We start from the raw sequence: 23,036 nt of genomic DNA on the forward strand, positions 1-23,036 counted from the left end.
GCGCGCGAGCCTGGGCACGGACGGGCGGGTCTTGCGTTTTGCTCAAATAGACGTCTGCTTATCTCGTGCCGGGGCCCCGGGCCCCGAGGAAGATGTGCTTCCTGGTAAGAGACCGCATTCGCACTTCACCGCTCGGAAATGACGACCGGTTCTCTAGGAATACGACTCGGAGTCGTCGGCACCTGGTCCATATACGCCTTCTCGAGGAAAACCACAGGGCTGTGCCGACGCCGGCCGGGCAGCCACACAGGCGTGCTCAACGCTCAGGAGAGCTTGGGCATCGCCGCAGGTGTTCATGCACGCTTAGCCGCAGCCGCTGGCCGGTTACATAACAGGACGCAGCAAAATCGCCGGGACGAGCGGGTCGCCGGCGGTTGCAAATTCAGAGGCTTCAATCCCCGCCCGTGATGTCATTGCGGTCACCAAAGGCGTTCAAGACTCACCGAGCGGATATTTTGCCGGTGTGGTGGCTAGCACAGACATGGACATGGTGTCTGTCTTGTCCATTTCGTGAAGACGACCAGACTGCGCCGTTGCGATGCACTCATCGCACAGGACAAGGAGACATCAATGCCGCGTGCAGCTTTCCTGGTCCGTGATCACTACGATGATGGCCGCACCGGGCACCCACCGGGCACCGCCGTCGCTCGGTGCGCGCCATCAAAACAATCACAATTTCCCGGAGCCGCCATCAGAAACCGTGCGTGTCGGAGCAATGATGCCCGCGACGAATTACATGTTGGCATCGATAAGTTGGGACGTTGCCGGAGGCGGTCCTACCTGTGCGGATGATATGCATGCTTACATATACATGTCTTTGGCGAGACCCAAATGTATCTCATCTCATCATTCGCGCTGTCGGCTCGGATATCTTCCACCTCACGGCAATGTAGGAGTCTATCCTCCTGCCAAAGCGAGGGAGCCCTGCTTATACTTTTCGGGCGGGATCGAAGACTGTGAACATCAGCATACGATCAGTGACTCAGTTCTGGAACGTTTTGAATATTCACCTTCGCTTGAAAGAATGGCTGGCCGGAATATGTTGGAGTTTGCGCCGTTCGAAAGCCAAGGTTCGAATTGGTGTTTGTCGATTTCAGAGATCCTATGTGTGGAGAGTGATGACACCGAAAGGAAACAACCATTGCAACTAATCTGTTACTTTCCCCCGCAGTCAGTCATGGAATTTGTCGCAGTGCCGAAAACGTGCCCTGATGCCGACTATATCAACTGAAAATGTCGTATTCATCAATGTTTCTGTCCTTCCATCCAAGCCAAACATCTAAGGGAAAAAAAAAATCATACCCATACTCGTAAACGCCACTAGTATACAACACGAAATTCCTGGAAGAATGGATGGGTCAGAAACCAGGTAGTTGCAGATTAGTTGCGATTGTATATTAGCGCCACTGATAGCACGCCTGTAGCGCAGCCAGCGGTACGCCATCTGATAGTAAAACAAAGATGTGTCTTGCTTGTACACGAGTACACTCAGAGCGTCTGGTAGAAACACGAGTGCCTGTTCGCCACAGCTCCGCTCTAGAGCCCTGCGCTGACGTCCGGGTAGACATCGAACCGCCGCTGCGTCGTCACGGGGATGCCCGCACGCGCGTCGTGGAACGTCTGCGGGTCTGTGCGCCGTCGCAACGAGCGCACACGTGGGTGTCAGCGCGCCTGCATGCAAAGACGAGAGGAGGGACACACCGATGCGCGCGTAAACGATGTCCTCGTCCTGCGTAGTGCCCGCGACGACCTTGCCCCTGGGTGCGGCACAGTGAGAACGCCGCTCAGCACGGGGAGCGGTGTGGGTGGGGCTTACATTGGGTCGACGACCATCGAATGGCCCCACTGCGAAGCGTGTGCATGAGCGGCGGCTAGCACGGAAGGTGGAGAGACGCACCGCGTGGTATCCGGCAGTCAGGTCCCGAGCGGGGCTGCACATCGCAAAGTACACCTGGTTGTCGACCGCGCTGTATTTCGGTCAGCATCGCGGACGGAAGGGTGGAGGGTGGAACGCACCGTGCGCGCTGGAGGAGCTCCCAGTGCAGCGGACCGGTCGTGAGGTTGAATGCGCCGGGGTATATGAGGACTTGGCAGCCTGCGGGGCACATGTCGTCCGTCCGATTGCAAGAAGATTCACAAGCAGTGTGTGAGTTTGTGTCGAATCTGATCGGGAGGATGAGTACGCCGCACCTTGTCGCGCATTGATCGCCGCCAGCTCAGGGAAGCGGACGTCATAGCAGATGCCGAGGCCGATGCGGGCAAAGTCTGGTGGTCTGGTTAGACCGAGATCCCTAGTTTTTACACACCACAGGTAATATCCAAAGTTCGAGTGGCGGACTTGCGTTGAACACAGCTCCCAGGAGACAGTGAGTTTTCATTCTGACCGAGGCTTGAACATCATGGGTGTAGTGTTCGACTACCAAAGATGAGTGATTGGCAGCTGCTGATTCACCAAACACCCATGTTCGACGGATGTTGCCACAATGTCCGACCAACATGTTCGAGCTCAGCAAATGCCGTCTCCAGCGACCCATGTTTTCTCTATGTCCGGCGCTCAATTTGTGGACAGTTCCCGCAGTGACAGGAAAGATCCAATCACAGGGGACAATTGTCGAAGCTCGGCGGTCGAACATCGCCGAAGACTGGCCGCGGTAGAAGGGCTAATCAGAGACTGCCAAGCTGCCATCTTCACTGCCCGAACATGAAATTCGACGCCTGAGCTCCGACAATTGAGAGAAAATACGACCCCTTCCGGTGCATGTCCCGCGCGAGGACACCAAATCTACCCCACGGTGAATGAAACGGGAATGAGACATGGCGAGAATGTGAGCTGCATCTTCTCGCCGTCACGATATGGAATTTGCTTGCAGTAACGAACGAGTGCACTGTGACATACCTGTATCAAAGTAATTCGACGTCGATCCACCCGTCAGCGTTTCGCTCTCCTACATACGCGCATCGTCAGTAAGGCCCGACAGGGCCGGGGGCGGACATGCCTTGAACGTGATCTTGCCCGGGATGTCGATGTCGAACAGATGCACTTTGCGGTGCACCGCGACGAGCTCGCCTGTGGACGCGTGCAGTGTGTGAGCGACGCGGGGCCCGGAACACGCGGTGGCCCGCGCCTAGCTAGATGCGCTGACCTTGGGGCGAGTACACAGTCGTGGTGTTGTACAGCTTGTTGTCCGCGCCGCGTTCCGGGATCGACCCTGCGTGCCGTCGCGGCTGAGGGCGGGGGACGGGATATCGGATATCGCGCAGAGGGACGCACCGCCGATGAGCCACACACCCGTCTCCTTCGCCACAGCAGAGAGCATCCGCACCGAGTCGCTGGGGGACGCAGCGGGATCGTACGGCTGGCCGGGAACGAAGTCTACGGGCTCTGCGTAGACGGGGAAGTGTTGTGCGCCGTAGGGCGAGTTGAATACTTCCTGTGTGAAGATCAGACGCTGCGCGAGAGGGTCACGGAGGGTGGACTGACGGGGAGCACGATCAAGTCTGGCTTCGTCTTTGGGTCGTCACCGCCCGCAGCGGCCTTCAGGACCATGGTCCGAGCATGCTGTAAGTTGGCTATCCGAGAGACGATCTGCGCGTGAGAGGCGGTTTGACTGGGAGAGTGGGCGCAGACGCACTGGGTTTGTCGGCGGTGATCTGCCCGAGCTGGATGAGCGCGAGGTTGAACGGCCTGAAGGTGGTGGAAGATGCGGAGGACATTGTACGTGAGAGAGGGAGGCTGCGTCCGAGGGGTCTCTTGAGGGAGAGGATTCGCTGAAACATGCGGGTCCGGGTCAGAGTTTGCTGGTCGAACGATAAGCGCCAGCCGGGAGGGGACCAGATTAGATTAGATGCGTCGGCCAATCTGCGCTTGCCTCCTGGCCACATCTAAAGTGCTGTACCTCCAACATGTTACTGTAAATTGAACATTTATATATTCAAACAGATACCGACACCCACTATCTGCACATATAGAATGGCCCGGGCGGAGAGCGCTCCAGAGTCAAAGTAAGTTTCACCCTTGAGTCTCACCTTCCAGCCCTTGCCATCGTCTCCACCAACGGCGGGCACACCGCACCGCAAAGTCTTCTGGGGCCATTGAAAATCATGGGGACCTCAATCCCAGGTGAATTTAGTTTTACTATACTGAATTATATGGCACTTGGGGTTCTCTCCGCTCAATGTACGCTAGCTCCTTCATTATATTCTCTTAACGAGGACGTCGCACGATTAATCGTGTTGAAGCTGGACATAAAGTCCCCCCTAGCATTATCCAAGACGACAAGGGAATGCCACCCCATGGCGACATGTCAAGCTGTTTCGTCTCTTACTCTCTCGAGCTTTGCATGATGCGATCTTGAAGGTTTGGACACCTGAAAGCCATATTTCACTGTCTTCTCTTCGACATTCCCGGACATCTACACTGTGTACGCCACTTTACGATCGTAAGATTGTGTTTCTGGGCTGAGTCAATGCCAATTGTGGAGGTGGCTCGATCCATGCCTTGGTTGTCTCAGAACTCTCCATCTCGATAATATGCAACACTTGTATCGATGGTCCTGAGGTCGTAAACGCTATCGAGGGTCTTTCCCGCTTGGCAAAGCTGCAGCTGACCAAAGTCAATCCCGCGCGACACGAATCGCGCGCTGCATCGATACACTTTAATCTGGAACTTGACCGATGCTTGAAGCCGTTCCTGCCTTCAGAGCTGGTCTTGCTCTAGGGCCATAGCATCACCTACCTGAGCGCCCCATGGGGCTTTACTGACCTGAAGTGGTTGCAGAGGTGGCCCATCCGGATTCCTCCAATTTGAAGGTTCAGATCATATTTGATACCGGTATTCCCAAATTTGGAGATATCCGAAGGTCCTGCAGATAACCAAGTAGAGGTGAGTGGCCATGTGGTGCAGTGCCTTCAGTATGCGCTTTGCCTTATGGTTCTCAGTTTTAAATTGTGGATTTGTAGCGCTGCGCGTCCCGACTCCATCGCGAGGGGAAGGCTCGATGAGAATTGTCAGTGATACATCGTCCATGTGTTAGATCGCGCGAGCATGCATGTTGTGGTCATTTGGTCGTCGTTTTGCACCAATTCGACGACGAGTGCGATGGAGTTGGGCGCGCTGCGTGTATAAGTAGTCCTAGTGGTACAATGCCGAAAGTGCAGCACATGTACATGGTGTATTGCTACAGTATGAGTGATGACCGTCCGCACCTGTTCATCATTGTCAGCCTGCTCGTGTCTACGATCTCTCGGGTGTCCGCTGCATCAGACAAAGACCGCAAAGCCGGACTTGTCGTCGATGGGCGCGACAGCGACACACGACGCCTTCCCGCCCTTCTCTATCTCGTGTATATCGCCATCGGTGCACACCAGGTGCGCGCGCTCGTCGATCTCGTCCTGTGCGGGAAGAGCCAAACGTCTGCAACCGGCGCGATCGGAAGATGCTGCAGCACTCACCGGCTCCCACTCCCACCCGCCGCAGCGGAAGTACTCGACGACGCACGGGCCGTCGCCCTCGGTCGACAGACTGCCATCCGGAGCGTAGCGCATGAGGGTGTGCGCGCCGTCGTCGTACGCACCGCCCATGACGGCCATCGTCTTCTTCGCGAACGCAGCGCGCGTCTCCTCCGAGTCCATCTCCGCCGTCGGGTCGCCGGCGGGGCGGAGGACCACGACGTCCAGCGTCGGGCCGCCAGCTGCGCGAGGGTCCCTGCCGTGCGGGGTGACCCTGAAGCGCGGCTCGAGGCGATCGACGTTGACGGTCGAGAGGAAGTACGCGAACGGGCCCGCGAGGTCGACGATGGGGCCGTCCGGGCTGGGCACGAATGCGCGCGCGGCGGGGTCGAACACCTGCACGCTGCCGCTGCCCGGGGCGGGGAGCAGGGTCAGCGTCGCGGTGTACCAGCGCGCGATGTTCTGGGCGGCGGCGAGCTTGAAGCGCTCCAGCCCCGGCACGGACGCACGCAGCGCCTCCGAGTCGTGCAGGATGGACGCGTGGAGTGCGGTCGAGGCGACGACGGCGGAGACGGCGGTGCGGGGCTGGGTGCGCGCGCGCGTTCCGGGTGGCGGCGAGAAGGTGGTGAGGGCGAGGGTGAGCGGGGCGGGGCGGGTGTGTGCGACGAATGCCGAGCGAACCGACTGGAGCTTGTACTCGACGGAATCGACGTCGGCGTCGGGGGCGGGGGCGGGCGGGAAGAGGGAGGCGTAGAGGGCGTTGGCAGTGCCACAGGGAACGAGCGCGAAGGTGAGTTTTGCGGGCGGGGCAGAGGCGCGCATGCCTTTGGGCGTCGTCGTCGTCAATGTCTCGATGATCTCGTGCAGAGTGCCGTCGCCCGAACCAAGCACGATGGTGAATGGGCCCTCGACGGCCTCGAGGTATTCGGTGATGAACTCGCCTGCGTGCCCTGCTCGCTCGGTGACGAGCAGCTTGTCGACGCGGACGCCGTTCTGCTGCAGAAGGGGGAGGACATGGTCATCGAACAGCTGTTGCGCACCGCCATGTCCGCAGACAGGATTATAAACGACGAGAGTGGGCATCTCGTCGGAGTGGCAGAGATCTGGAAGATCAATTCGCGCCCACAGCGCTCTTATAAAGTACATACGCGAATTCCGGTTCCGAACAACGGGCGCTATCATCTTATTTACGCGGTGGACATTGATCGCAATATTTATGATGTAGCATCCATCCACTTCATTACATGGCTCACCAGCGAAGACGATTCGGCCGCGCACTCGTAGCACTGATACAAGTACAGATTGTCCCCTCCTCACCGACGCACAGCAATTCGCACCTGCATCATCATGGTAAAGCATCTCCCCGTATCCACGTACCTCCTCTATACGTGCAACGTCACAGATATGTATCATCGCCATTGGACGAGACGTCCTGTCGTGGAACACGGAGAGTGTACTACACATCTCAAAACCAAAATTCAAATACTCCTTAATCAAGATTAGGTGCAGCACGTACTGCACATGTGGAGGCGCCACACCCCACCCGCCTCTATCTGGCTCTCAAAGATCTCCAGATTTGGGAACACAGGCTTCAGAATGTGGATGATGCGGCTGCCCTGTGTATCAACATCGCCTTTCACAAAGCACGCTCTGAACCTTCGAACTGAAGGAAATCGAATATGCTGCTCTTGCAGCAGTTTCGCGTGATAAAAGCCCCATGGGCCCGGTCCGCTGAATGTCAGGTCGGTGATATTATGGCCTTGAAGCAGCGCTAGCTCGGCGAACCGAAAGTGCGTCGAGTTTTGGTAAACTTCAAGCTCTAAGCGGACAGACGTGGTGTGCAATCCACGTAAGAGTTTTGGCGTGGGGGAGTCGACCTCCGTCAGCTTGAGCTTTTCCAGGCGGGGGAGACCCACGATTGCGTTGACTATCGCAGGCGCACGTTGAGCCAGTGGCTGCATGGCCTCGAGGTAGAGAGTCTGGAGGTTTTGAGCGTTCTCCAAGATGTTGGCTAGCACAGGCACCAAGCCGGTGTCCAGAAATGGCCCATCCCAGAAGCACGATCTCACGATCTTCAAGTGGTGCACATAGTGCAAACGTCCAGGAATGTCGGCGAGGAGATAGTCAAATACGGCTTTCAGGCGTTTTTGTTTGAATTTGTAACTGTCCCGTGCAAAGTCGAGAGTAAGAGACGAAACGGCTTGGCGCGTTGCCACGGTGTGGAACAACTTTGATGTCCTAGAGAATGTCAGGGCGGATTTCGTGTCCAGCCTTGACAGGATAAGTCCCAGAACATCCAATGAGAGTGTGACTGAACAGCTGATGGAACTGAACTGAAGCAACGCTGAGTACCATGGTATTCAATAATTCACATTCGACTCGCCTGGGATCGAGTGTTCTCCATTTGAACAGGGAGAAGAGTGATCTTGTCGTGCGGTGTGCTCGTGTATACCCACTGCTGTTGGCGGTCACACAGTAAAGATGGCCAGAAGGCACTCGGGAATCAAGTCTACTTTGACTCCGGAGCGCTCCATTCTGTCGACGTCGTTGTCATGGTTTCGAATAGCTAGATGTGTGCCCAGTGAAGTGGATACGGTGGATAATGCTAGCGCAGACTCATCGGTGCCGAGCATGAGGTGCAATAATACATCATGGGTATATAGTATTATGCCAATATTGCCGTTTGACGGCTCAAACAAGTCTCACTGTTTCTGGAGTGGGAGCTTGTTCCATAAAGGCGCTGCAGCTGTATAGCGTATCATCAAGGGGGTGAGCGACACGGTCGAAGCGCAGGCGCCGAGTCGATCGAGGTTGGACGTTGCAATTTGAACAGAAACTTCAAGCGCGACGCTCCAAGCCCGATCTAACAGTATCTCAAATGTGCATACGATCCTTTCGATAACGGCAAAAGTTACCCAAAAAGTAATGAAATTGCACATCGAATGTCACGGTTGAGCAGCGCAATATGGGAACCTTTGAACCCTTTGAAAAGAAATTGCGAATCACGAAAGGCCTGTGTAGTGACACGCTCATGCATGCGCGACGCACAGGACGGCAGCGTGTCGAAAGACGGCGATGGACTGCGTATCGTCGAATACGTTCGCTGAAGGACCAAAAAGTCACCCAACCGCTAGTGGCCGAATCATCATTAGGGCAGGAAATGAAGCTGCTGTCAATTCTAAAACGAATTCTTGAACATTGCTGTCCCACATCTGAATAAGAACTGAAAGGCATAAATTCGGGCACAATGGCACTCAGCCTGCGAAGACACAAGAATAAGAGCACACCGGATTTGAGGCTCACATGAGGCCCGACCAGCTAGCAGATTCAATTCAAATTTCTTACATTGTTGTAAGAAATAGCAGCGGACCTGCACGAGATCCAGAGACATCCAATATAGATCAGATATCTGCAAAGTCAGCTTTGCCGAGGTTATAGCGTCACCTCACCCATTGATCTACCAAGTCAATTTCACCAAGTCAAAAATATGCAGTTCTTCCGAGTCCCGAAAGTTGATTTTATTCTGCTCAACCATAGAATTCTAAGTGGAAAGTACCCTTTTGACATGAAGTGAGGTGTCTTCGAGAACCAACAACTCACCCAAATAGGTCTTGTCGACTAAAGCATTTGGAATAGCGCGAGATAGTAAAAGCCAATACATCTAACATGAGATGCCTGGATAACAGTTTGAACCACGAGAAAGCTGCTCGAATTTTGAAGACAATGACCACCACCTCAAGGCCAGCGTCGTGGTTCCTAGTAGCCTCAGCCCGAGATCGGGTTCCAGGGGCACGAGAATAGATAGTGGTGGAACATGGACCCTTGCGAGGCGGCATGAGGACACGCACAAGACAGCAATGAATCATGAGTCATATCTAGACCTTTGCCCTAAGACGACGTTTTGTTAGTGAGAATGTCGATTTTCGTACTCGCGTAGGTACTACCCCATAAGTTGTTGGACACGCTTTTTTTGTCTCTTACATTTCTTATTCACTTGAGGCCCTAGTAGTGGTCAAAGCTACGTCCAAGAGAACGCATCACGCTCTAAAAATTCACAAGCAAAACAGCTCCGACGGTGTGCGTTGTGTCTGTGACATGCGCACGCGGGCAGCCTCGCACAAGTGAGACTAAACAAGAAAGTCCGAGGTCGACAACATTACGCGCGCCGAAGCTTAGTCTGACGAATGTGAAAGTTGGACGTTAAGATTGTACGTACGACGTAGAGCTCCGGGAAGCCCTAATGCGCGACTTCTCGCCCAAAAAGTCGTGAGCAGGCACTTTTTTGAAACGGATGGGGACTGAACCCATGGCGAAATATCTCCTGCATAGTGTGCTGCATTCTAAACGTATGGTGTTGTACATGCAGAGCCACCAGCTTCAAACATGGATGGAAGAACTCGTCCAGCGGACCAAGGGATCTTCGCAACGTCATACGCTTACGTTACGCGTGATCTCGCCTTTGAAGAGCTGTGTCACAACAGACTTAGCCTTTTCGTGCACTTCTTCGATAGTCGCTGTCGCATCGATCTAAATAGGAATGAATGTAGCTGTGTAGCTACAAGCAAAATTTGAATACATACCGTAGCGACCTTATGCGCGTTGTTGTAGTATTCGATGACTGGCATCGTCTGTTCCTTGTAGACACCTACGCAAAAATCAATACACAATTCGAACAAGAATCCGATAAGATCACACATACGGAACCGCTTTTTGATGCTCTCTTCATTGTCATCTTCCCGGCCACTCGTCTTACCCCGCTCCATGAGGCGCTTCAGCATCTCCTCCTCCGTTGTCGTAAAGAACATCACAAGGGATGATTGGCAAACCTACACGCGCGCCGAGTCCTGCAGCCATTCCTTGTACACAGAACGAACGGACACGTACCTCTTCGTCAAACTTCATCGCCTGGTCCATCTTCCGCGGGAACCCATCAATCAGGAACCGGCCCCGACTGTCTGTCCAGCCTTCGTCTGCGCGTCCTTCTGTGAGCGCGGCGCGCATCGCGTTCTCGAGCAGCTTGATCGTGACCTCCATCGGCACAATCTGGCCCTCGCGGATAAATGTTCGAATCATTTCGCCGTACTGTGAGCCTTCGCGGTTCTGCTCAGCGCGTAGGAGATCTCCGGCTAGAGGTTCATGGACACGGTGAGACTACAGATGAGCTACGTTCCAAGATGGACGTACCGGAGAGATGGCAGAAATCAAAATCTTGCACGAGGTTTGCGCACTGCGTACCCTTTCCTGAGGGATATATCGGCAAGAATGTACACACGCGGAACAGGGAAGAGCGCACCAGCACCGGGGCCGCCGAGCACGAAGATGACGGTGACCTTGCTGTTATCGAATGCGGGCGTTGTGAAAGCACTCATCCTTGGCTTCGCGGATCTCTTCTGTTTCTTCCTGATATGTAATGCACTGGCAATCTTATCAAATATAGCAGGCATACACCGATGCCAGGCAGTCAATCTATTCCTTGTGCCGCGGGGGTATCAGTGGGCTGTCGTACTGTCTAGGCTGCTTGGACGCAGGATAAGTCGCCTCTCTACGTTTAGCAAGCCAGTAGAACGCGCCAAAGGAGGCGAGTGAAAGACCGAGAAAATAGAGCGGGTTGGGAGCCTTGTTAGGCATGGAAGGCGCGTGGATCGGGAAGGAGGCGCAACGGAGGTAGTATTTATGCTTGTTTTGCAAGAGCTTTGGAAAATAATAAGCACAAATAAGGTCTTATGGCCACGTGAGTGTGCGTTTCAATTCCGTCGCAAACTCAGTATTTACTCCTTAGTGCTTTCTTGGTGCTTACTTGACCGGCCTTGCTCGCCTCCGTGTAAGCCATGGCTGACGTTCGACATACTCATGGAACAGACGTGCATGTTTTGCGCGCATGTCATCACGCAGATGGCGCCGACCTCGTTGCTGTAGGAGGCGAGCATTCCGTTGAAGTCTTGTTGACCGTATGTGGCTATTCTGCGGACAGTCTTCCGCGTCCTGAACTCATTCAGACAGACCCCTACCTCATCGAAAGTTATTGCTAGCTTTCATGTCGGTGCCCGTATAACTGCCCTAGCGTGGTCACCGAGTACAATCTCCCCGTCCAACTCGGCCGAATGGTCAATAGAGTGTGTTCGAGCGTACACCTATGTCGAGCTTCTGAACTGACGATGCTTTACGACCAGGATTGCAGCTGCTGGCGCACACTTTGGCCTGTTCCTGTTGACAAAATCTTCGATAGAAGACGAACACATATTTGCTTTTGGGGGTGGATTGAGTGGCCACCACGGAAAGGTCAATGACATGACATTTTGTGGTGGACAAAGCGAAGACAGTGTACGGTATCTCGCTACTGTGTCTGGTAAGCGCTGTGCGCTCCGTGCTACGCTGTCCCCATACTGACCCATCTCAGACGACAAAATGCTCCTTGTATGGGACCTCAACCCGTCTATAGACATCGCCTCTCCTCCTTCCCCAGATCCTGATGATTCCCTCGACGAGTCTGGCAGGCCACAACCCACAGCCTATGTCGTATCGTTTCCGTACCCACTCACCTCTGTGAACTCGCACCCCACAACGAGCAAGGAGTTGCTTGTAGCGGACTGCCGTGGCTCGATCTATATGACGGATTGGCGGACGGACCCGGAAGAGAATGAGCAAGACAGCTGGCGGAACTCGAGCGTGATAGAGCTTGTCGAGCCGCGGGCACTAGCGGATGCAACGATGGGCCTGGGATCACGGTGGTCGGGGTCGGTTGGTTGGCGGAGAGATTCCGCAGACATGTATGTACCCTCTTGTCCTTTCCAGGAATTTGTGTTGACTGCAGGCGATTCTTCTCAGAATCGGTGCTACATACGGCTCCAAATTTGCAATCTGGGACATCGGCAGTTTGCAGGGTGGCAAGCCGAGCCTCTCGGGGATGAGCTTCCCCGAGGGCGGACATTTATTTAGGTGTGTCTGGAGCTGCTATCTGGGGTATGCGGCTGCTGAGAAGTGTGGTTAGGTGGTGTCCGACATATCCCGAGTACTTTGCAATCTCGAGCAGCTCGTCTGCGAACGGGGCTGTGATTCACGTCCACAACACGGCATATGCGCAAGCGTCGCCGACGGTATTTACGGTTGCGTCCCGTCCGCAGTACGTGCGGACGTTTGACTTCCTGGCGGGGCGGGGGATTCCGCGGATAGTGGCTGGGGTCGGGCGGGAGGCAGTGATATTTTCAATCGGGGTGGATTCCTGACCAATGTTCGGTGTATGTAAAAACTTTGTAATGAGGCTTGTCGAGTGCACGTTTATGGAAGGCCGTTGCGGGCGCCAATCTGACAAGCAAGCGTGAATTTTCTCGACGATTCGGTGTCGTTCGAACACTTTCCGCACCCGTTTTTATCTCAAACGCCCGTCGCTCGTCTCGCTCTCATCTGCTTAGTCTTTGTCCCATCCCTTTTGTCTCCCTCCTCCTCGACGTCTGCAACAATGGTCAAAGAAACGTGAGTGTCGCCCGAGCATGCCTCAACGCTGAGCCAGAGGTTGATCACGCGGCTCGTCTCCGCGCCACAGCAAATACTACGATTTGCTCGAGGTTTCACCAGATGCGTCGGAAGCTGATCTCAAGAAAGCCTACCGCAAGAAGTATGTACCTTTGACCTGCAATTGAGTGATGCGTCGTCGCTGACGACGGTCCAGAGCACTCCGGCTGCACCCAGATAAAGGTGGTGACCCAGAGCTCTTCAAGGAAGTCACCCATGCGTATGTAGCTGCCTTTTTTGCGCTCTTAGCGCTTCTGTTAAAACCCTTTCACCTAGATATGAGGTCTTGTCGGACTCGCAAAAACGAACTGTCTATGATGCTCGAGGAGAGGCCGGTCTGTCTGAATCGGGCGGTATGGGCGGTATGGACCCCCAAGTGAGCTATAATCCCTTCGCGTTGTGCGCCTTTCCTGACATTTTGTACAGGACTTGTTCAGCCAGCTATTTGGTGGCGGCGGTTTCTTCGGTGGAGGTCCCTCGCGTGGCGGGGGCCCGCGCAAAACGAAAGACTTGGTACACCGAGTACACGTCACCCTTGAAGATCTCTACAAGGGCAAGACATCTAAGCTCGCTCTGACGCGGAATGTTATCTGCGGGAAGTGTAACGGCAAGGGCGGTAAAGACGGTGCAGTACAGACGTGTACGACATGTCGCGGGCAGGGTGTCCGTGTCACACTGCGTCAAATGGGGCCCATGATTCAGCAGATTCAGCAGCCCTGTGACACATGCAACGGTACTGGCGAAATGATTAATGCCAAGGACCGCTGTAAGACATGCAACGGCAAGAAGGTCAGCTCGGAGAAGAAGATGCTCGAAGTACACATAGACAAGGGCATGAAAGGTGGCCAGACGATCAACTTCCGTGGAGAGAGCGATCAGGCACCAGGTGTTACGCCTGGAGACGTCGTTATTGTTATAGAGGAGAAGCCGCACGAGCGATTCCGTCGTCAGGACAATGACCTTATTATTGATCAAGAAATTGACTTGCTCACCGCGCTTGGTGGTGGCCAGTTTGCCATTAAACACCTTGATGACCGCGCGTTGATTGTTAAGATCAACCCAGGAGAAGTCATCAAGCACGGTACGTTTTTACTTTTGTTTCGTCTTCCGCTTCGCGATATTGAGCGGTCGATTCTAGATGAACTCAAAGTGATTCCCGGTCAAGGCATGCCCTCGCACCGGCACCACGAGCCTGGCGACCTCTTTGTGCACTTCACTGTCAAGTTCCCCGAATCTATAGATCCCTCCCTCATCTCCCAGCTTGAGCAAGTCCTCCCGCCTCGCGCGCCAATCGAGAAATTCCCGAAGTCGATTTTGTTAGAGGAAGTGGAAGTTGAAGAGGCAGACACCCGGCAACGCGCACGCGCCAATGGTGCCGAACCGATGGACGAGGACGAGGGCGAGCCGCGGGTGCAGTGTGCGAACCAATAATCGGTACTGTGTCCCCGTGGTCGTCTTGCGCACAGGCGCATTGGGGTGCGCGGTGCTTCATAAGCTCTGGCGCACCCTCCCTGCTGTGTATCGTGTGTTGCGTGTTGTATGCTGTGTGTGTCGGTTGCCCACTCCTGTTTCCATCTCTCTCCATCTCTTCCCGGCTTTGTGTTGCACGTCATCCTCACTATTTTATCACGCCATAGTTGCACAGCGCATCCACGACTAGACCTATGTGACTGTATAGTGTATACCGTCTTCAGAACGAGAGGCATCCTGTGCGGACTAGCGTTTGCGAGGTTTGGAGCTGTTGGTAATGTGTGCGAGGTAAGTGTCGGAGGAGATCCTACTTTTATCCTGTTGAGTTGCTAGCTTAGGGTGAGGATCTCGGTCCTACTGTAGCACTGTCAGGTCCAGGCTGTGTCTCTTAGCATCATAACGAAACGGTGTCGACCCCTACAGGAGCTGCACCTTAGGATAGCACGATTGATTTTTGGTAAAATTACCTCCCAGTTGAGCTTTCTGACCTCGCGGGGAGGTCCATATCCATAGCACGAGCAAAGTCTCACCGTAAGTCACGTCCACGACAACTATGGTTATTGCAGCCCGTCTTCAAAGAACAAAATTTCCGTGCCGACAAGTGTATTTTTTTGGCGTCAGGGTATATAGGCTATTCGGCATTGTGTGCAAGTTGATTGTCAATGACAGCCAGAAAAGGTGCAGGAAGATGATTCATGTTCTCAACCCAGCAATTGCGCGCGCCTCCTGCTCATTCAACTGCCATGTAATCCCTGAACCGTTGTAAAACTCATCGACATCCTCCTCCTATTATATGATGATCATTGGCAACGCAGAATCCCGAAATACACAGACTTACCGAATCCAGGTTCAGCAAGATGGATATCTGTTGTATGCGGACAAACTTCCCGCGCACGTCGCCGAATGCGGTCTGTGATGAGAGGTATGATGTGATCGAACGCAAGTCGTGGTCGAAGCGCACCGCGCCGAGCTTTAGTGGGTATTAGACTCAGTCAATTTAGAAAAGAAAGCTTGAAACCGGACCTCGTTATATTTCAGTGTTACAACGAAGCGTTCCCATGGTCGAATCAGGACGTCAAGAGCAAGACCGAAGAACAGGCGGAAGTTGTTTTCTGTAAATATCTCCTGTACACAACAACCTCGTTTAGCGTCAACACCTGCAAATGTAAGCGGGGACTAACCTTGTATCCCTCGACGAGTGCCTCCCATGCCTTGATGAAACGCTTCCGCACGGCGTCATTGTACTCAGCGGTAGCGTAACTGTCCTCGTCGAGAATGTATGATACATCCTTGTATACATCTTGAATGAATGTGCGCAACTTTGGTCGCATGAGCTGGTTAAACAATTGCTCTACCCCAGCCTACAACAGAAATAGAAGTGGAATTCAAAGCGCGTGGGAATTCGAGTGCGTGCGTACCCTGAGAGCAGATCGGAATTTGGGCACTAGACTGTTGAAGGAGAGCACGCTGGACTTGACTGTCTCCTGCTCTGTATCCAAGAAGTATTGCGCTACCAATGTAGAAGCAGCAATTTCCTTAACCAATCGCTCCATATGCGACGAAGATATATCCAGGTCATTTAAGAGGATCTGTGTATCACAATCTTGTCATTTCGCATATCGGAAACTTGTGGTAAGACGTACAATAAATGCCTGGCGGTTCTCTCGCTCCACCTTCTCTCCCCTTGAGCCGCCGCCAACCCCAGCTGTGCGGTACACGTCGTCCATTTTTCTCCTGATCACACTTGTGTATTCCTTATCTAGCACCTCCCGGAGCTGCTCGGCAGTCGTTTTCACCGCCGCCATCGAACCACACGATAGCAATCGAGACAAGACTACCTTCAACATATAGAATACGTCATCTGGCGTGGTCGTCATTGCTGGTGATTGGAACATATCCGAATTTGACAATCGATGAGCCTGAAAACCGTTATAAGGGGTCGAAGACTGATATATGCGCAACTGGCGGCGGATACGAATGCGTACCTTGTCAATGATAGTCCGGGTGTACCACGTCTCGAGTGGCACGTAATAGTTTGTGAGCATGTCTTCCATGAGCTGTCGTGACGCGCACGATTCGACGGCTTGAATACCACCCGGAAGTGTACCAGCGTCCTCGTCTACCTTCTGGTTTCTTTCCGGTTTCGGCCGTGGAGATGCGGGCGGGCGATCCTCTTCGTCGTCCTCGCTATCAGAGAACTCTTCCTGTAAGCATTCCTGTCAGCGCTTGCGGCTAAGAAGCAAACACTTTCGTGTGATGTGAACCTTTAGTCGGTCGTACATGAATCTACGGAAGAGGCTCCATCTCCCACCCATGCCAGCGGCCTCGGTTAGCACTCGGTCAATGTCACGCGGATCCACCGGGTCTTCTTCCTCACCCACAGTTTGTCTGCGTATTGCTGCAGGACCTGCACCGCTTGGCGGGTGGCTCGCCGTGTCCGAGATCTTCGACCCGATTAACATGGCTGTCACCGAATCCTTCAATACTACGCACCTTGCGCTTCATAGCACGCTCCTCCTCCCAGCCCTCGAGCAGATCTTTCACGACACGATCAGACTCAAGCAGTAGACGTTCCAGAACAGGCGTCATCTTTCCCGGTCCATAATACTTGTCCACAATTGGTTGATGCTGGTCGACTATCATTGCAATACTCTCAAAAAGTGCCGTGAGGGCCGTAACATAGTACAGCGGCGAGGAAGCTGCGAATACGTCAGTAGTGATCCTACTACGGAGCGGAACAATTACTCTTTGCGGATGCGGGCGCTCGCACTTTCACGAGATCGACGACGAATGCGGCGTACGCCTGTAAACCCTCTACCTCCCACCCAATGGCCGGGAAGAGCTTAAAGAAGCGACTTGTCGCAGCGGCGTCTCTCGACTGTGACGCACGGTCGAATTCTTGACGAAAGATCGCCAGTAGCTCTTCACGTGCAGCTTGTAGCGTCTGTGCTGGAGGAAGGTGGCTCTCTGAAGTAGGCTGCGTTCAGTCTGTGAGAGCCGGCGGTGAGCGGGGGAGGGAACGACGTACAACTGCCATCTCTGCGAATGCGCCGGCGACGACCTCCGCTGGAAGGGCCATGGCCCGTGCACAGTGTCGTGTAGCAGATTCCCAGTCTTTGCTCTCCATCGATGACTGTAGCTCTGCGAGTGATGACTGCGCGCATGTGAAGGTAGATAAATAAAGAGAAAGGAGAGATACGGACCTTGAGTTCCATTACCTGCCCCACTCGTTCTGCTGCCTCTCTCACCCTGCGCATCTCCTCGTCTAGCGATCGCACTCGCCCGCCTACGTGGTCTGCAGTTTTGGCTGTAACCGACACGGTCCTGTCAAATTGGTGCGCATCCAATTGCAGTTCGTCTAGTTTTGGCATGAGCCCCTGCAGACGAGAGAGCGAGTCTACTATGGGCTCGCGCGCGGAAAGTATTTCTGTGAGAGACGAGGATACCTCGGCCTCTTCAGATTGGAGAAAGCTCAGACATGAGAGGATTTCTGGGAGCGTCGCTATGGTGTGAGGATTTTTTCGTGGTGTGTCGGATGTCGATGCACCATTTTGCCCCGTTGCACTAGATCCGGGCTCGACCGTCATCTCAAGCCGCGTTGACCGAGGATGACTTTCCGGAGAGAATGGTCAAAAGATGGATGAGGTGCAGTTATGGAACCCATATAGAGACTTGAAGTCGAAATGCTCACCTCAAACTTAGGATTAAGTTGAGATATGGTGCAACTGCAGAGTGTGCCCTGGCTCAGGCTGTTGACAAGCGCTGACCGAACGTAAAGTCCAGCGTTGCACCTTGTCAGCGGCCAGTTGCAAGTCGTTTTGAGCAAGTCCCGTCGAGGTACCGTCCGTATGATGGTGAGTAGCGATGAGTGCAGAATCTAAGTCCGAGTTGAGTAAATCCCGCCTCCGGGCCCGACGTCGGTGCGCGAGCACGTGAGCCATACACGGCCAGTTCGCCTTTCATTGTCCTTCATCTCGCCATTCCTTCGCGTCCTGGCTGGTCCCTGCAGTCTACGTGCTCTCACTCATTCGTCTATCCCTCAGTAAGTCCATCCCGAAAAGTAGCTGTAAGTCGCCTGGTTTTCAATACACGAGTCGCAAATGAATACATTACAGCGTCCTCTCATGTCTGAGCAACCGTCGTTACCTCCACGAAGACCAGATATTAAGCGGAAACTAGTCGTTGTTGGCGATGGTCTGCTGTGTTCTCTCTGTGGATAACCTATGTGTCTTCCTGATTCGTTGGCGAACCCCAGGTGGCTGTGGCAAGACATGCCTACTCATCGTCTATGCTGAGAACCGCTTCCCGGAGGTATGTTTTCCGATGAGGATGAGGACATTCACGACTGACTTTGCACTCTTATACCATTTAAATCTCATAGGCGTATATCCCGACCGTGTTTGAGAACTATGTGACTCTGGTTTCATTCGACGGTAAGCTGGTTGAGCTTGCGCTCTGGGACACCGCAGGACAAGAGGAATACGATCGGCTGCGACCACTTAGTTATCCTGAGAGCGACGTCATCCTCATCGTCTTCTCCGTCGACTTTCCTGTTAGTCTTATGAATGTTCAGGACAAGGTGTGTACTGCTCTCCATTCCGACCTATGGCCGTTCACCTGTTTCATCCATTTTCTTTACTACTAGTGGTACCCAGAGGTTGCACATTTCTGTGAGGGTGTCCCAATCATCCTCGTTGGCACGAAGACGGACCTACGGAGGGATGAGCAGACGAAGCGGATGCTGAGTGCACAGGGCTTGACACCCGTCGCATCTGACCAGGGAATGAGCGTCGCGCGCGAGATAGGCGCGAAGTACATCGAGTGTTCGGCAAAGTTGGGGACGGGTGTGAAGGAGGTTTTCACGCTCGCGCTCAAAGAGAGCATGCGTAACAAGTGGGGCAAGATGGTCAAGGTCCGGCGGTGCGTCGTCATATAGCCCGCCGCCTTCTGTTACTTTTGCTTTCGTCTTTGTGGGCTTGGCGCACTGCAAAGAACAAGTCCGCGCCCCAGTATATACGCACCCTCATCCCTGCTTGCATCCTGCATATCGCTCTCTGATTTACATATCCGACATTACAGTAGACCTGTACGCTCTGCGTTGTACTGACATTACCTCTCACTCCATAAAGTTGCTGCACTATCGATCTCGTTGACATCTCAGTCGTATGTGTGTGTGTCATCGTACTCTTCCTAGATGAGTTGAGGGCCGAGTCCATGGGCGACCCACTCCGCTGCTTCGTGAGTCCATATTTTTCATTTCCTCATCAAGTCCTGAACGATACTATCCAACAGGTAACAACGTTGACGAGATTGGACGCAAGTTGTAACCCGGAGCTGGTGCAGTTCGTCCGGATCCACTGATTGACGAGAAATCATATTCGTCGCGACAGCGAATCCATCGCGTACTTAGCACCTGATAGCGCTTTCGCAAACCTTGGGTTGCGTGCGCGACTCAGCTTTTTTCTGTGCTCCACGACGGACTGCCCATGACCTCGACTCACCTTTTACCATGCGACGAATGTCTTTCCTCTTAGAACACCCAAACTCCTACCCTTCTGGAAGCCGTTGTGATGCTTACCAGAAGTGTTTCGTCCTGGAGCAGAATATATCTACAGTTGATCTGGATGCCTCCTCACTTGTCAGATTGGATGTGGCACTACGAGACAAAGGCCCCGACTTCCTTCATCCTGCGACCGCCGCTCAATTTTGGGGCTATCTACTTCTCGAGCTAGATGAGGATAATATCATGGATCTCGCAACGTCAATGTGTTCTTGTTCAAACGAGCAAACCCTTTTGAACTTGCTTGACCGATTCATTCGCGTCTGTAAGTAGCGTGCTGTCTCGTTACTTTCTGGCCTTGCCGACTGCACCCTTCATTATAGAACTAAAGGGAAACACACTGCCAGTGTCCATTTACCCTTCCAGACTATCTTTCGATGCAATGCAAGAACAACTGCTATTTCTCCCTCGGCGGCCTTTGCTTAAAGTCGGTGAATCCAAGAAATTGGTAAGTCTTGTCTCTCGTGATCGCTACTCCGGTTTTCGTCCCACCATGTTCTGGCTCGTGATGATTGACACTTCGTTACATCAAAAGTTTGGACCAGGGCGTCGGTTGATAAATTGTCTGCCCCTTGTGCGAGAGCAGACTTCACGTACTGAGAACAAGCTCGTAGCTTATCCTAAAATTGCACACGTTCGGTCAATTACCTTTGTCCGACAACATCAATGTGAGCGCTTTACGCTATAGTTGACATCTTGAGCAACATTATGCTGGTTCTGTACGGGCAATTTGCCAGAGTTTGGATGTATGAAGACCTGAACAGCGATTTAATTCTCCGCGTGGAGAATGTCATGACCTCGAGTTCAGCTTTCGCATGGCATTCTACTCCCTGCGTATGTGCTTGGAGGCTATGGTGAGTGAATCAGATTGATCCACGACGTCATCTCATGGTTGTGGATTTCAGACAACTCCTGTTCGTTACAAAGTGCAGGTACACTTTCAGATCGAGCCTGGGATCCCAATGACCGTCACATTCGAACCCCGTATTCCGGATGCCCCGTTACCGTCCGCGTGGTATATCTCTCTGAATGCAGCGTGCGCTAGAGTTGCTCATTCTTCAGGAGCCGGTAGGTAGGCAGAGATGGTGCTGAGAGATGAGGAAGAGATGGACGGGTCATCAGCAGACGTTATATGTCCTATCGAAGATTCTTGATCTGAATGAGTCTGACAATCGTTATATGGGATGAGCTTTCAATTGAAGGCAATTACTGTATGCCTTCTAAGAATTGCCAAAAATGCGAGATACCACGATTCGCCCAGAGAATCAACTACAGTCATATAATAAAGTCAGGAAACAGCATGTAGACAGGGCTGCCTATGATGACCGAAGTCCTGTGGAGTTCGTAGGGCTCCTAAGTATTAGAAGTCTGATCGAGGTATCTAAGCTGCTTACCGGAGAATTCCACTATCCCGTAATTTTGGCAACCTGGATGACACCACTTCCCGCCAGATGCGCTCCGAGGGAACCTCCTCGATATTTTTTGCAGATCTAGCTACGCATAGTTGAACTATAACTCTGTCCAAACGCTTGTATTGAGGTCCAGACAGAAGTCGATCGATTCGTATCAAGACAGCGATATGATCATTATCAGATAATTGGTCAATCAATACATCTTCAGTTTTGACTCTGAAATGAACAATCTTCACTTCACGAAGTTTGGGTGGCAAAGCTCGAGCAAGAGATATGGCTGTCAATATAAGACTATGTATTTCAAGATGCAAGGTAAGGGTTTCCAGGTTGATTGCGGCGGAGAAGTCAAAGGTCAAAACTAGTAAATAGTATCATTGATATTGACATCGCTCGTATCTCAGAATTCCACTTACAATTGGGAGAAGAGGGATCGGTTGATGACAACTTTGAAAAAATGGAGACTGACGTGAGCGATGCCCCGGCAAAGTCGAGCAGTTGTTGAGAGGGGACAATGTCGAGCGACTCGCGTCCATACAGCCCAATGTGCCGTAAACGGGAGACTATAGAAGTCGAGATAGCAAATGCAAGTATGTCCTCTATTGCTGCGTACTCATGACTTCCAATACTTCCCCCGTTCAAGAGATCAAGGGAAGTAAGTGACGGACGCCCAACTGAACGGACAAAACCAGGTGTGAAGCCCGGTTTCTTGAATCTGACGTTCATGCAATTGAGCGATGACAATTGAGGGAGAGAGCAAATCAGCCGCCCAAACACGGCTGTGGTCGGAAATGCGATATCGTAAAGGAGTGTGGTGACGGTCTGGAATGTTGCACTAACATGCATGAAGATGTGAGGATGAAGCCATCCTGGAGACCATTCGCATTTGAAGATCCTGAGTACCTCTACATTTGGTAGTTTCTCCGCCAGGCATATTGAAAACGTCCCGAGTACATCGATCTTATCGTGGATAGATACGTGCTTCACGGCACTTCTGAAATTTTCCCTGCGCTCCATCATCTTCACAAGGCTGTAGACGGCTTTCTTGTTGTAAAGCGAAACACGCTGCAGAGCGTAGAAGCGAGTGCGATGGTACCATGCCCAGCAGACTGATCCGTATGGCCACATATCTGGACAATACAGCTCCAAGTGATCGATAATGCGCTCCCATATTTCGACTGGAAGCTGCATCGGTATTCTGGTGGAGGTCTCAAAGTGTGGTGATTGCGGCCCTACAGGTTCGGCAGTCACCCCGAATGCCAGCTCGACCGATTGCATTTCTCGGCTATCTGTATGGTCACGTAAAGACGTTAGAATTATATATAGTCATGGCACTCACTCTCACCCGGGACCAGAGAATGAGTCCCTTCAAATTGCTGCTTGTCCGGTCCATCTTTCGAAAGCTTCTCGTGCTCGGAAACAGACGAGTTGGCGGGCACAGATGGTAAAGCCATCCAATGTAGATAGTAGGATCAATGAAGAAAGAGCAGGAGCAGCAATGCGATTGGAATCTGCGAGCCCCGGCCGTCACTTCAACTCACAGCAAATCGCGCTAGTACTGAACAATGCCAAATCACACGCGTCTGTTGATTGCGCTGTTAGTGTCACTGCATGCAGTTAGCGGCTAGTGTACTGACAAT

General features: G+C 52.9%; 7 protein-coding genes across 7 annotated transcripts; 2 read left to right on the plus strand and 5 right to left on the minus strand.

Annotated features, from left to right (window-relative positions):
* Positions 1-1,536: 1,536 nt before the first annotated feature.
* On the minus strand, positions 1,537-3,714 carry FIBRA_08323 (uncharacterized protein; the record flags this gene model as incomplete). Its single annotated transcript, XM_012329969.1, has 11 exons — positions 1,537-1,628; positions 1,702-1,757; positions 1,817-1,845; positions 1,898-1,967; positions 2,017-2,095; positions 2,191-2,265; positions 2,954-3,067; positions 3,144-3,209; positions 3,272-3,431; positions 3,482-3,570; positions 3,633-3,714. The coding sequence occupies 11 exons, from the start codon at positions 3,712-3,714 to the stop codon at positions 1,537-1,539; spliced, it is 912 nt and encodes a 303-aa protein (XP_012185359.1).
* A 1,545-nt stretch (positions 3,715-5,259) lies between these two features.
* On the minus strand, positions 5,260-6,531 carry FIBRA_08324 (uncharacterized protein; the record flags this gene model as incomplete). The annotated part of the gene is made up of 1 exon (XM_012329970.1): positions 5,260-6,531. The coding sequence occupies one exon, from the start codon at positions 6,529-6,531 to the stop codon at positions 5,260-5,262; it is 1,272 nt and encodes a 423-aa protein (XP_012185360.1).
* A 416-nt stretch (positions 6,532-6,947) lies between these two features.
* Positions 6,948-11,076, minus strand: FIBRA_08325 (uncharacterized protein; the record flags this gene model as incomplete). The annotated part of the gene is made up of 8 exons (XM_012329971.1): positions 6,948-7,781; positions 9,889-9,975; positions 10,029-10,093; positions 10,148-10,274; positions 10,333-10,574; positions 10,633-10,689; positions 10,742-10,920; positions 10,955-11,076. 8 exons carry the CDS (start codon positions 11,074-11,076, stop codon positions 6,948-6,950), a joined length of 1,713 nt encoding a protein of 570 aa, XP_012185361.1.
* A 200-nt stretch (positions 11,077-11,276) lies between these two features.
* Positions 11,277-14,388, plus strand: FIBRA_08326 (uncharacterized protein; the record flags this gene model as incomplete). The annotated part of the gene is made up of 12 exons (XM_012329972.1): positions 11,277-11,396; positions 11,449-11,561; positions 11,619-11,794; positions 11,846-12,215; positions 12,274-12,384; positions 12,437-12,568; positions 12,763-12,918; positions 12,989-13,060; positions 13,115-13,177; positions 13,234-13,333; positions 13,384-14,038; positions 14,096-14,388. 12 exons carry the CDS (start codon positions 11,277-11,279, stop codon positions 14,386-14,388), a joined length of 2,361 nt encoding a protein of 786 aa, XP_012185362.1.
* Positions 14,389-15,120: 732 nt separating this feature from the next.
* FIBRA_08327 (uncharacterized protein) lies at positions 15,121-18,014 on the minus strand (the record flags this gene model as incomplete). Its single annotated transcript, XM_012329973.1, has 12 exons — positions 15,121-15,213; positions 15,266-15,397; positions 15,451-15,552; positions 15,609-15,788; positions 15,846-16,016; positions 16,071-16,346; positions 16,413-16,631; positions 16,692-16,871; positions 16,921-17,126; positions 17,173-17,404; positions 17,456-17,581; positions 17,631-18,014. 12 exons carry the CDS (start codon positions 18,012-18,014, stop codon positions 15,121-15,123), a joined length of 2,301 nt encoding a protein of 766 aa, XP_012185363.1.
* A 537-nt stretch (positions 18,015-18,551) lies between these two features.
* On the plus strand, positions 18,552-19,363 carry FIBRA_08328 (uncharacterized protein; the record flags this gene model as incomplete). Its single annotated transcript, XM_012329974.1, has 4 exons — positions 18,552-18,621; positions 18,683-18,738; positions 18,809-19,006; positions 19,073-19,363. The coding sequence occupies 4 exons, from the start codon at positions 18,552-18,554 to the stop codon at positions 19,361-19,363; spliced, it is 615 nt and encodes a 204-aa protein (XP_012185364.1).
* A 2,014-nt stretch (positions 19,364-21,377) lies between these two features.
* Positions 21,378-22,850, minus strand: FIBRA_08329 (uncharacterized protein; the record flags this gene model as incomplete). Its single annotated transcript, XM_012329975.1, has 3 exons — positions 21,378-21,757; positions 21,813-22,685; positions 22,742-22,850. 3 exons carry the CDS (start codon positions 22,848-22,850, stop codon positions 21,378-21,380), a joined length of 1,362 nt encoding a protein of 453 aa, XP_012185365.1.
* Between the last annotated feature and the right edge of the window lie 186 nt (positions 22,851-23,036).

Source organism: Fibroporia radiculosa (assembly GCF_000313525.1).
Source record: "Fibroporia radiculosa TFFH 294 genomic supercontigs, scaffold80812, whole genome shotgun sequence".
Taxonomy (NCBI): domain Eukaryota; kingdom Fungi; phylum Basidiomycota; class Agaricomycetes; order Polyporales; family Fibroporiaceae; genus Fibroporia; species Fibroporia radiculosa.